Source organism: Amphiprion ocellaris, chromosome 15 (genome assembly GCF_022539595.1).
Source record: "Amphiprion ocellaris isolate individual 3 ecotype Okinawa chromosome 15, ASM2253959v1, whole genome shotgun sequence".
NCBI lineage: Eukaryota > Metazoa > Chordata > Actinopteri > Pomacentridae > Amphiprion > Amphiprion ocellaris.
Window position 1 is genome coordinate 23093514 of NC_072780.1, and position 13850 is coordinate 23107363.

Genomic DNA, 13850 nt, shown 5'->3' on the forward strand with positions numbered 1-13850 from the left:
TGTGCTTTCTTTATCGGTGGCAAAAACAGCCTCTAAACAATGCACAGCTTGATATTCTAATCCACTTAAAGCAAAGTCTCCTTCAAGGTATACGCATTAATGACTCCTAGGGATAACAAATGTGTATAAAAACGGCTGCCACTCACGGGCTGTTATGTACAGTCCAGAAAGTAACACATTTATACTCTTCAGGCTCTGATCTTATATAACATTCTGTTGAATCTTTATCTGCCAGATGGGGACTAGTGATGATCTTGCAGCTTCGTCCAGAAACTTCTTCAAAAATCACTTCTGGATCAACTATTAGTATCTTTAAAGGTCTTCACGCAAAAGCCTTCAGTCATCTGAGTCTGATGCGAATAATGTTTATTCAATACATCAAGTTAATATATACATATAAGCAACAACAAACATGAGCAAAATCTTGGGATTTCAACAGTTTAAACAATGCGTTCCAAGTTTTTTATATTTTGCAACTTCTCCAACTCTCCTCCTTCTCCTGGAAAAGCACAACCCATACTTGTTATAAAGACCAAATCCTGATATTTCTGCCACCTGCCATGTTTGAATTTATTCATATCTGAGGGTGTGACCTAATTGTGGTAAACTTCCAAATGCCTCTTTTTGAAAAAAAAAAAAAAACAAAACAAACAACACTCCCATCTGCGGCCTACTGGACCTCGAGGGAGGACCACTCACCCTCTACTAGCTGTCGAGAGAAGACTGCTGGAGTGTTGCACCTGTACCTACTAGATATCTATTAGATGCCCACTGGACAGACAGACGTCCATCAGACACCAAAAACATAACAAGGGAGGACTGCCAGTCTGTTGCTAGGTACCACTGGCATGACATCCTACTGAGGCTTGCGTTTTAGCTCATCAGGCCACCATAGCCCACCAACACACACAAGCCCCACACACATAAACTCACAAGCCCAGGTTTCACTCTAGAATCTCTCCTCTGCTTCTGTTTGTAATCCAAATCCATCTGTGTGGCATGTATAAATCTATACAGGATGTATCCTGCTGGCATGGTTTCTGTTTAGCCATGCCTTTCTATGTTTGGCCTTTTTTGAAGACTCACAAAAACAAGTCACTAAGCATCGTTCATTGTTCTGCCTCAGTCTTGGGTGCAAGATGTGGTCCCTCAACAGAGGTGGAGGAACAGGCTAGCAGATCTGCAGGACAGCCTCCTGCAGCAGCAACCTTCTCCTCCGCTCGCAGACACAGCTCCTGCAGGAAGTTGGCTGTCTCCGTTACCAGGTTACTTTCATCCTCTAACAAGGAGCAGAGATACACAGAGTAATTGTGCTGTGGTAGCTCACAGTGCATTAATCATCAGAGAGGGCTCAACTGTGGCAACTGCTGCTCAAGAAACAGTGCAAAATAGATTAAGATACAGTACTGTTTTCTTTTGCAAAAATACAAAGGAAACATATTTTGACAATTTTAAGAGGAAAGATATGAACTAAACACTGTTGTGCAAGTACTAAAATGACAGCAGCTGTTGCAGCACTAGCTGAGGCTCAAGCTTGGGAAGAGTTAATGCAGGAACAGCCACAGGTGGACACTGGGGTGCCCACTATCAACTCAACTCAAACAACATTATGTATATGCATGTGCAAGAAGATACAATTCGATTATTGTGATCTACAGATAACACAGACACGGGCTTCTGTTGAGCCCCCTCCTTCATCAGTACAACAGCTGGTCAGACAAACTGATAAAGTAGCAGAATGCCACAAAGAATTGAGGGGCCACGGTTGGAATCAATTTCGTAAAGAATGGTTTGTCAGGTTTCAAGTACTCCACTCAGCATTGTATGTGCTTGTATAAAAGTGAAAAACTCTCTCTGCAGGCACTAAAAGCTTTATACAACTTTTTTTCATATGTGCAGCGTGTAATAGCCCCTGAGGTCATCTTGAGGGTGGCTCTAATAATCTGTATTTCCTTTAATGTGACTAGGAGCAGCTATGGCATCCAGTGTGTTCCTGAGATACTTAAGTGGTGGCTGCAGTCCTGTCACTCTCTCTCTGCTTCACTCCACCGGCACATCACACCCAGATTTGGTGGTTTACACTTCATGATTAGGTTTGCACACTAGAACACCTGCACCGACATCATGCACACACATACCACGTATTCTACTGATATCCACAACCCCATAATGTGCTTGGCTACTTTTGCTTTAATTTGGCTTGATTAGATTTAAACAACATGTTACAACTTGGTAAAACATGTCAGTTTTTATACTTGGCACATCTCCCCTTCTGTTGTGGCCATTTGAGCTAGGTCATGACAAGCAGCATTCCCAAACGCCAGTAAAAACAAAAAAAAAAAAAAAAAGCTTAATGTGTTTTAAGGAGTTCCCTTTTGAGGTAATTATAATGAAGCTCATTCATTCAATCTCAGGAAGGGACTCACCCATAGGCATTCACAACAATATACACTACCAACCCCCACAACCCCCTCTGTCAACATAAAAGTAGTGTTGGAACACACCGTGGCACCATACCCTCACGAGCATTATCTGAACTGTACTGTACTGCAGAAAGTAGCGTGATGCTATAAAAGTGGTGAGGAAAAGGCAATTAACAATAGAAGAGAGACAGCCAACATAACACTTAAAAATGTAGGTCTTTCCTACAGAGAAATTGTGAAGAAAGTCAAGGTGTCAGTGAGTACAGTTTTCTTCACCATTAAAAGGCACTCAGAAGCTGGGGGAAACTCTGACAGGAAGAGGTCTGGAAGACCCAAAGCCACAACAGAAAAGTTACCAAGTTTCTGAGAGTCAACAGCTTGGTGATAGGCAGCTCACAGGACAACAGCTTCAAGCACAGCTCAATAGTGGTCGTAGTAAGCAAGTCTCAGTTCCAACTGTGGAGATAAGGCTTGGAGTTGTAGGTTTGACAGGTAGAATTGCAGCAAGAAAGCCATTGCTAAGACATCAGAATACGAAAAAGAGGCTTGCCTGGACCATGAAAAACCGCCAATGGACTACTGAAGACTGGAAGAAGGTACTATGGACTGAATAATCAAAATTTGAAATCTTTGGAAGGATGGGTCCTTAGTGTGTGACATCAACTGTCAAACATGGATCCAGGGTTGTTGACTTGTACAGAATGTGAGGTACCCTGAACCAAAATGGCTACCACAGCACTTTGCAGCACCATGCAGCACCTTCTGGTATGTTCCTAGTTGGCCAAGCTATGCCAAAACTACCTTAGGAAAAAAGAACAAGATGGTGAGCTTGAAAACATGGAGTGGCAGCACAATCTCCAGACTTAAACCCCATGGAGCTGGTTTGGGATGAACTGGACAGAAGAGCGAAAGCAAATCAACCTTCAAGGGCCACACATTTATGGAAACTTCTGGAACAGAGTTGGGAAGAACTTTCTGAAGAATACGTGATTTACATTGTGGAAAGAATGCCATGAGTGTGTTCAGCTGTTATATTTGCCAAAGGTGGCTACTTTGATGAGTCAAAGTTTAGAACACATCTAGGTTTCTATATTGATTTTGTAAAACTTCATTTATTTGTTCGATGCTTTCATTTCAGAGTACAATGAGACATTAACATGCATAATTTCCAATAAAAAAATGGAAAAATTTGGGTGTTCTAAAACTTTTGACCGGTAGTGTATGTTTAAACAAACAGGTCTACTTGACATAACTGTAGAGCAAAGATAAAAGCAGAGCACCTTTTATTTCTTTCAGCCTAGGAGTGTTCTTCTCCAGGTCAGCATCCGGGTCTTGCAGAGACCTACACATCTTGCTGTGGGTGAACCAGTGGAGCTTTTGGCATGACAAGCTGCAGTATGTCACCTTAAAAGACAAAAAACAAAGATCATGACCTTCAATGGGTGGGGATAAGGGGTGCGATTGTCATGCATGGTTGTTCGTCTCTCTCTGTGTTGACTCCCTGATGGACTGCAGCCAGTCAGAGGTGTACCCTACCTCTCACCTTAAGTCAGCTGGGATAGGTTGTAGTCTCCCCACAACGCCCCCACATGACAGACAAACAGATTTTTGATGACATGATATTGGCTTTTAACAGACTTACTGCTTTACAAAGGGAGCACCATTTGTCTGCTCCTCTGTCTCCACATGTAGCACAGTAGTCAGCATCTACAAACACCACCTGACCTGTCAGGGCCTGGGTCAACACTGAGTACGCTGTTGGGTCATTGCCCTGGAAAAGAGATGTCATGATATTTGGAAGTTCAATCATGAGCAGTAATCGAAAAGAAGGTTATTCAATAATCTACAGAAGAACACCCCTATCAACACTACTACTAACTGTTCTGACGCTGTTCTTCCTCATAGATCCTTCAAAAAAAGGATTTTCTCTTAAAAAGTATCAATTCATTTAGTCCACTTCAATTACCTGACATCTTCTTAACTTACAATATCAACTGGTGCAATGCTCCTCACCAGCTGCTGAAGGAGTGTGACCTCACAGTAAGGAAACTTCTTGATGCAGTCCCGAATAAACTTCTCCTGGTACTGTGGAAAACCATCACTGTCTCTACCCCTCAGCAGGCTGGATCCCCACAGCAAGTCACAAGGACAAATGAAAGAACATTTAGTATGATTACAATAACAATGCAAATTTTCATTTTAGACTCTCAACGAGTTACACTGTAGAACAAAATCTAATTGTACATAATATACTGCTACGATTCTATTAATACTTGTAGACACTAAGGGTCCCAAGAGGATAAACCTGGTGTTTTTGTTTGACTTCAGGTCAGGCATTCTCAAACTGTGACAATGAAACAGGTGTAGGAGAGTTGAAAGGGTGACACTTCACATGACATGATAGGGACAGGGGCATTGCCATTGTTACTCTGCCAAGGAATGCGACAGAGTTATGTGACGATCAGCGTACATTTGTCTGTCTGTCTGTTTGTCTGTCTGTTCACAACATGACTCAAAAACAGACTAACGGATTTGGATGAAATTTTCTGGGAAGATCAGAAATGACACAAGGGCTAAGTGATTAGATTTTGGCAGTGATGCGGTTTATAGTCTGGATCCATGGATTTGTTAAAGATTTCTGTATCACTGCGAGATAGTCACTGTAACTACTACAAGCAAACACTATGTCAGCTGCCTGCTGATGATCGTATGACTGCGATCCTGCTACAAATTGACTGCTGCAGACCACAATTTTTTTAAGGATTTCATCTGTCGGAAATGATACAATGACTGAACAGACGTGGTGGAGAACTGTGCTCTCTCAGTGCTTTTCTTGTTCTCAATGTGAAGTTTGTTGAAATAGTTTGGCACTGATTTGGCATGCCTAACCACCAGTCAGTAGCTTTAACAGTGGGTGTGACACAGCTCACAGAGGATATTAAGGTTCTTAAAAACCTTTAGCACCTCACTGCTGTAATTTGTGTCAAAAATGTGCCCATTTCTCCTACAAGATGTTTTACCCTCAAAACAGCATCCTACATCATCTCATTCTGCTAGACTTTGTGCCACTACTAATAGTCATGGGTTCAAAGCTGTGCCTGTAATCAAATTACTAAAAGTACAATGTTGGACACAAAGACATAAAGTATATTCAGAAAAATAGACGTGGTCCACTCGGAAGCCTTACCACTTGACAAGTGTGTCCAGTTTTTCATCTTGTTTCTCTAAGGAGGCCACACACTTCTGCAGCACACAGCTGATGTAGTGCATCTTCATAGCCAGGACCTCGTTCATGTCTTGCTGCTTCACACATTGCTCACACAACAGATCCATCACCTGGTAACACTTTTCCAGAGCTGCCACATCCACCAAAACAGAGTTCTCCTTCACCATCATGACTATCTGACAGATTAGAGAGTTGGTTAGACAAATATTTTTAGCCAAAGCTGTTCTGAAGGCAGAAGTAATGTTAGTAAGACAGAAAGATAAGAGTGTGTACAGTATATCCACAAATAATTCAGTCTCTTTTATAGCTTTTGCAGAGTAAATTCTAAAACACTGCAGTGCTGAGGCAGGCTGTAAAAGATGCTTGACACTAATCCCAGTCCAGTGGATGTCAAAGAATGCAAAGTGTCATCGTCTTGTCATTTTCCTCTGGCAGTTCAAGCTTTAGTTTAATATACATCATCCACAATTGTATATTACATGTGCACAAACAATAGCATGATGAGCTATTGGGGACCACAGGACCTATCTTAAAATATGACTTAAGAATTTACAGCACAGTTATGCTTTAATCTAAATGCTAATGTTAGCACGGCATGTACATTAATAACTGGCTGCTGTTTAGTGGGTAAACTTGTTCATAAATGTAGTTTAGTGTCATAGTATTGTAACATTTGCTAATTTGCACTGAATAGAAAGTTGAGGCTGAGTGTTGTTAGTTTTGCAAATATTGATCAGAAGTAAAATTTTGACGAAATAATGATACTAGAAAAAGGCTATGAGATTTACTGTGAGTGGAATGTGAAGTCTGTACTGAACTGCATTCAATTTAATAGCTGCTGAACCATTCCTTTTAAAACTGCTCATTTGTCACAATCATGACAGAATGGTCCGTGGATCACCAAAATTAGAAGGGTTATCTTCTCGTCACCCTACATGTACAAGATCACAAAAACAAAAATTCAAATTCATGGTTGAAGAAAAGTCAAGGATCACTTGGATTCCTGATTTTGGGAGTATGAAAGTCTATATAAATTGTATTTATATAAATTGGTATGGCTAAAATGTCATATTGTTTTTTTATATTTTTGGGATACTTCATATACAGTGCAACACTGTCTGCTGTCTCAATTATTAACATTCAAGGGCAACTCAATATATCTGACTGACTCCTGGTCAAATATATTTAGATGAAAGGTGCCACAGTGCTGGTGGTGGACTGATTTTTGGGTTCAAGTAAAATGTCTGAACAACCAGGAGAAAAGGGGAATTGTAAATCTAGCTCCTAGCTTGCATGATCTTTACTGCATGTCAATCCCTTACTCTCTCCCTGCACTTCCTGTCTACCTCTTCTGTGTTGTTCAAACAAACCCCAAATGCTCCAAAAATGTACTTTTGAAAGAAAAAAAATTTATAGATAAATTGCCATAAGATTTAATACAGATTTTCATGTTCCCTTCAGGGTAGATTGTAAAAACATGGTTGACATGAACTGATTGGCGTTTGTGACTTACCTTGTCAATCGAATGCTCTAAACAGTCTGACATTCTCGGGAAAATGTTTTGACTAGTCACACGATGAGTAATTAACTTGCTATGGATACTGAAGGTCCACAGATAATAGTTCATTGTTCTTTCATGACTATTTCTTTATTTTTCATTTCAACATGTAATGGGTAGGCTGGCAGGAAATATATTTAGCACCCTCATACTTACACATTGTTTATCCAATATTTTACCCATGTTTAATAAGATTTGGCTTTTTCTCTAGAATAACAACCTTTACGTTTTTGTCCTTACAACCAAGAACAAGGAAACAATTATTTGTGCTTTTGAACTTTTCAATAAGACTCACTTTGTCACTAAGAAGGGTTTGCGCTGTTAAGTGTCAGTATATATCAACAATTTTGCAGACCTCACCTTGACTGGGTTGAGGTTGGTGGTCATAATGATCTTGTGCAATGGACCTGCCAGTCTGGGAGGCAGCTTGGGCTCCTTCTCCTGCCCCTGTGGTCTGGTGTAATACTCCAGCCTCGCACGTGAAAAGAAATTGTTGATCACTGTTACACAATCATGCTGGCCTAGAAGAAGAATTCAGACTAAGATGTAACACCTGGACAGTCACATGTTAATTATCAGTACTGTTGTTACGACTGTTGTCGTCTTTGTATAGTTTTTTTCTGTTCTGTGTGCCTCCTTTGATTTGCATCTATTTAATATACAAAGAGGCCTGTGCCGTACTGCCCAGGAGCGTGGATGCCAAGGTGTTGGGTCAGCGCGGGATTGGTTGAAATACCAGCAAAAACTGGTACATAAGGTGGAGGAATGACGTCGCCTCCAGGTCAGAGGATCAGATGGATGTGCTATCCTTCACTGAATTCCAACCAGCACACACACATCCAGTACAGAGTGCACTCTGTTTAGTTGAATCTAATAGTGTGGTAATGTATGGTAGGAGTGAGCTGCCACTTTGGTTTAACGTGTTTTCTCATGTTTAAGTTAGAAAGGGAGGTAAGACTCCGTGTTTCCTTTACCAATTTTACTTTGTTAGGTAAGTCTTACTCCAAAGAATAGTGCGGGTTTTGTTTGTTGTTTTGGCCTTGGGCTCACTCTGTTTTTAATTTTTAGTTTTTTCAACGACATCCTTAGTCTATCACATCAACTTTATTGTAAATAAATTATTACTTTCTCTGAGAAAATGCGTTTTGTGGCTGCTTGGGACATATGAAGGATGGGGCTTCATGTTGCGTCTGAGCAAGCCCTAGGCTGGGCATAACAGTCTATGCCTGTCTTACCTACAAATGCTGCCATCTGAGCAGCAGTTCGACCAACAGAATTCACCAGTTCTGTCTCTGCTCCTGCATCCAGTATCATGGAGGTGATGTCTGTCTTCCCTGGAGGAGGTGCAAACAGAAACTTAATATTTAGAAATACAGTAAATCCACTAAATGTTGCAAAGCAGATTGACACACAGTTATACCTGAGAGGCCAGCAAACATCAGAGCAGTGTAACCGTATTCATGCTGGTTGCAGTTGACATCAGCCCCATGCTGCAGCAGCAAACGACATATATCTGCTTTGCCATTATAGGCTGCATGCATCAGTGGAGTCATGCCATACTTAAAAAACAAAGAACACAGACAGCATTACAAAAGGAGTTGCTTTATATTTATGCTGACAAAAAAGTATTATTAAATATTATAGAAATATTAACTTTAAATAACACTACAAGTAAACACTACGTCAGCTGCCTGCTTACGATCATATGATTGCAATCCTACTACAAATCGACCGCTGCGGACCATGAATTTTTAAAGATATCATCCGTCGGAAATCATAGAACGACTGAGCAGCCTTGACAGAGTACTGCACTCTCTGAGTGCTTTTCTTGTTATCTTGGTTGTGGTGAAGAAATAAAAAATATTCTTTTTGTGGATATAGAGACACTTTACCATTTCTCCAAAAATATGCAAAAGTTAACCTCTCTCAGCCAAATAAATGGAGGTGTGAATCCAGACCCAGCATCTCTTGAAGTAATAGAGTTGTGTTGTTTGTGTTGTTTGCATTATCCCAGAAAAAAAGCAAGAAGTTAGCAAAGGCAAAAAACACAGAATTCTAGTTAACATCAGTTACAAAGGACTGAGGGCCAAGATCAGCTGTTTGCCTTTCAACCTTTGCTTGACTTACAAGCTCACATTACACAAATGTGCATCTATCTGAACGTACTTCATCCACACCAAGAAATCTGACCAAGAAGCAGAGTAAAGGAGTACAGCATCAAATGACCTGGCCTCTACAATCACCAAACCTAACTCTGATGTGGCTCGGGATAAGTCTGAACACAGAATGAAGGACAAGCAGCCAGCAAGTTCTGAATGTGTTAGGGAACTTCTACACTGTTGAAAAGCCTCTACATGATGAAACCTGTTTAAGAATGAAGCTTGTGCTGGTATTTAAGCAAAAGGGGACTACTGTGAAGAAACATATATAACACAGAGCATTTTGTTTTGTTTGTACTTGTTGCTCACTGCATAAATTCATGTGTTATTTTTGGGGTTCAAGTAGCAAAGCTAGAGGAGCCCTTCTGTTTTTGTCCTTCTTTTTGTTCTTCTCAGCTAAAAGTGTGAAGGAAAAATTGTAAGACCTGAGCTTGTGGGTTGCAACGTTTATATTTTTGTAAATATCTAGAAAACAACTTGGCTTGGAGTCAACGTTCTTTAAACATCATATACTTTTAAATCTTCTGCACCTTTTGCTCCTTTGTCAAATTTTATTCTCCATTCCTTGAAAAATCTGTTTTCAGTATTGGTCAGAACTTGCTGGACCAATCATGCAAAAACTGAGTCAGAATCATGTATAGACTGTGCTGATCTTAAGTTGTTCATTTTTTTTCAAAAAGATTGCAATAACTAATGGATGCACAAATTTTAGACACAGGCATTTTTTCAGCACACTGATCTGTGACAAATGTTTGCCACACTCCTCCTATGGTCGATTGAGACATCACTCATTCTCTATTTTTTAATGTATGTAAAATCAGTTAACATCTATTTCTTCACAAGTCTTTATTCAAATGTTACCAAAATTGACACATGATTTTTTTGGATCTATATAATCACATTTCAGATGTTGTTCAGACATGCCAAGTGATGAATCTGCAGTGACATTCAACATTTTTCTATAATTAGCACTGTATGAACAGCATTTTCTATTTTACTAAATGTTTAATAAAACTCCACTAAAGAATTTAACAACACACCCAAAGCCAGCAGAATGATGTGTGATTTTTTTCAGAATTTTTTGACCAACCTTTTCCTTGAAATACAATTTCAAACACACTTTTCATTTCAACTTTACTTCTCTTACGTTTGTTAAATATGTCAATGACTTTAAGTAGAATTTTAGGAAGTATGTGTGAAAATAATGTTATGATTCTTAGGCACTAAATGAAGGTTTCAACATACCACATGAGCAAACTTTGAATTTTACTCTATATGTATAAATTTCCTGTTTCCCTTTGACTTTGGGCATCAATGTGAAGCTCTGTCACCACACCTGATTCTGACAGACAAGCAGTCTAAAGCAGCCTCTGAGGCACATGTAGTGACATGATGCTATTATCGAACACCTTCGAGGACCGTCTGCCTCTCAAGAGTCGTCTCCATATGTTTTCATCACAATGGCCAACATATGTCACAGTGATATAAGTCTTGGTAAAAGCGTGTGTGTGTGTGTGTGTGTGTGTGTGTGTGTGTGTGTGTGTGTGTGTGTGTGTGTACCATTCAGCTCTTTCTATTTCCATACCTCATCCAAACAGTTGACTCGTACTTCTTTGCTAGCAAGCAGCTGGGCAGCCTCCTGTACATCACCTGCAAGCCAAAAGAATCACAAATCTTCTTCTTTTAAGGTTGGCCAGAGTTGTGATAGAGTATATAAACGAAAACAAATCTATTATATCCTAATCCTGACACAAATTTCATGGAAACAATTTTTAAACATATTTTTAAGGGAACATCTATGTTGACTTGCACGTCTAAAATTCCAATTCCAATTCTGTATGTTTCGCTGTACTGCTGTGACCCGACTCAAGACTGTGTAGGTTATAGTTAATATAATGAATGAGCGTATACATACATATATACACATATATATATGTATATATATATGTGTGTGTATATATATATGTGTGTGTGTGTGTGTGTGTGTGTGTGTGTGTGTGTGTGTGTGTGTGTGTGTGTGTGTTTGTTCTCACAGTGTGGTCAAGTATGCCATGGACTCGACTGCAGAGACTGGTACTTGAAAAGGCACCATGGAAGAGGCCAAAAACGAAAGCTAACTGAAGCAGATTTGAAGTACTCGAGACAAAAGGAAGACCACTGCTGATCTTCAGGCAGAGATTAATGCTTCTAGATCAGAATCTGAGAAAGTCTCAAGAATGACCAAAAAGCAGACCAGTGAAGGAACAAGGCTTAAAGGGAAGAAGAGCTGCAAATGTAGATATGATATGATGTTCTATTAGTGGAAACGGCATGGGCAAATTAGTTAAAATGGATGGCATCATGGATAAGAAGTTCTATCGCAACATCTTTGTGCATCATGGAACCCCTTCGAGATTGAACCTGATTGGTTGTGGGATCATAGACCAAGAAAACAACGACCACAAGCATACTTCAAAGCTGTGCAGAGACTACTGGGCCAAGAGAAAGGAATCTGCAGTACTGGAAATGATGGACTGGCTAAGTCAAAAGAGACTATGGAAAAGTCCAGAAAAACAATGGCAGCAAGAATGCAAGCTGTTATCAGGGCCAAAGAAGGTCATACAAAATATTAAGATATTTGGTTACAATATACGACTATTTAGTTGTTCCAGTTTGATATTTGCCTCATAAATAACAATAATTTTTTTAGTTTGAAACAAGTTTCTAAAATATTGGTGTTTTCTCGATTTTATGACAGGTGGTCTCATAAATTTGTTTATATATAAACATATAGATAGATAGATAGATAGATAGATAGATAGATAGATAGATAGATAGATAGATAGATAGATAGATAGATAGATAGATAGATAGATAGATAGATAGATAGATAGATAGATAGATAGATAGATGAAAATTGGTTTCAATACTTTTCAATATATTGCAGAACAATATAATGCCTATACAATAAGTAATAATAGAAGGCTACAGACTACATACCAGCAGTGATAACTTGCAGAATCCTCCTCTCAGATGCAGACAAGTCTCCTTTCTGCGGAGCAGCCATCCTCTGTGGTCAGCTCTGTTGTTCCGTAGTCTTATGATGTGTTTCTTAGGTGAATGTGTCCTGCTAGTCAGTGGGTGAAATTTCACAATCACAACCTGCACTACTGAGCTGATCCATGCTTGGAACATACCACAATCTGAAACGAAGGGGAAAGACCGGATGTAGCTTGAGTAAAAATGCTAAATAGAATTGTAGCGAGTACTCGTGCACTCATCGTACATCATTTGGTTTAATTCTTACATTATAAAAATAGGAAATGTGTGGGCAATTCCCTCAAAAGTCCTCGTGTCTACTGCAGTAAATGCTTACATAATGGCAAACCCCTCTGCAATGAAGCGGGAGGTCTGTCCGTCCTGTTGAAGAGCACACGCACCCGTGGACAGTAGTAGTAAACATTGTCAAAGTCTGCCAGAAGCTGGGTTGTGCAGATCAGAAGAAAACGGCTTTGTCACTGCTGTCTCTACACTACGTATGCAGAGTCATTTAGGCCGGCTGCATTGACAGTAGTCTGAACTGTACAATCATTTGGATACATGTATTCCCACAGCTTTCTTCTCATCTAATGATTGGTATATTTAAAGTAGAGTCTAAAATCACTATAGATCCTGTAGGCTTCATTTCACTGTTTATCGTCACTGATGCTGGCATAATTATGTTGGTTAGTTAAGATCCAATAGAAAATACGTCGCATGTTGACGTCAGTTTTAGGTTCACATTTGAACATTGTTCTACTGATGTTGCCAAACTGATGCAGTTGGATTCCACTTGTTAATACTTGAGATTAAAATGGTAAGCCAGCACCTTGCATGGCAGCTCTGCTGCCATTCATATGTTAATTTGTCTGTGTGAATAGATAAAAGAAATCTAAATCTTTATATGCTCTACACATGCATACCATTTGCTCTTCATCAGTAATGTAATAGCATTCTTTTGGCAATTAATTACACACCAAGTCATGAGGCCCGTAAAGAGGCTAGTACAACTTCTCTATAGTTGTATGGGTACTTTAATTCACTGTGTTTATGTTTATGGAATTTTATACTAAAACTCATAACATTGTTCTCCTTGCTCTATTACATTTAGATGCCCATTACGGTGAGTAACTTCGTGTATTAAGATTTGGCTTTCAAAATATGTACAGTACATACTATAGCTGGCAGGCAAGAATGAGAGCTCCATACGTCTGCAAAACAGTTATTGAAGATGACTCTCAAAACCAGCTATAGCAGCAGCATCAGATAAGAATCTTGAGGTGACCAATGATTCTAGTGGGTCATTATAAATGAAGATTATGCCATTTCAATGCCTGTACAATGGTGGCCCACTGTAAATTTGATCATGAGTCTTCATGTGAAGATGCAATGACCAAAACTTATTTGTGGTTTAGACAGGTTGAGAAATCAGGATTATTAGATATGGGCATTAACCGACTTAGTTT

The 13850-nt window shown here is 39.5% G+C and overlaps 1 protein-coding gene across 3 annotated transcripts; it reads right to left on the minus strand.

Moving 5' to 3' along the window:
* Window positions 1–349: 349 nt before the first annotated feature.
* Window positions 350–12612, minus strand: LOC111585722 (ankyrin repeat and MYND domain-containing protein 2-like). 3 transcript variants are annotated; one of them, XM_023295323.3, is made up of 10 exons: window positions 12346–12537; window positions 10952–11016; window positions 8628–8766; window positions 8443–8541; window positions 7568–7728; window positions 5611–5825; window positions 4437–4545; window positions 4066–4194; window positions 3704–3827; window positions 350–1279 (listed from the first exon to the last, which is right to left on the minus strand). In XM_023295323.3, exons 1-10 carry the CDS (start codon window positions 12410–12412, stop codon window positions 1110–1112), a joined length of 1278 nt encoding a protein of 425 aa, XP_023151091.2. In that variant the 5' UTR covers window positions 12413–12537; the 3' UTR covers window positions 350–1109. The 3 variants fall into 3 exon arrangements, with proteins under 3 accessions (XP_023151091.2, XP_023151084.2, XP_054874218.1); XM_023295316.3 differs by having other exon boundaries at window positions 4410–4545; window positions 12346–12535; XM_055018243.1 differs by lacking the exon at window positions 8628–8766 and having other exon boundaries at window positions 4410–4545; window positions 7568–7679; window positions 12346–12612.
* Window positions 12613–13850: the final 1238 nt, after the last annotated feature.

Coding starts and splice junctions, on each gene's coding strand:
- LOC111585722 (XM_023295316.3), bottom strand. CDS start 12,412: ATGGCTGCTCCGCAGAAAGGAGACTTGTCTGCATCTGAGAGGAGGATT. Junction 4,546..5,610: donor CTGGACACACTTGTCAAGTG/GTAAGGCTTCCG, acceptor GTGGGGATCCAG/CCTGCTGAGGGGTAGAGACA. Junction 4,195..4,409: donor GCATTGCACCAGTTGATATT/GTAAGTTAAGAA, acceptor TCTCTTTTCCAG/GGCAATGACCCAACAGCGTA.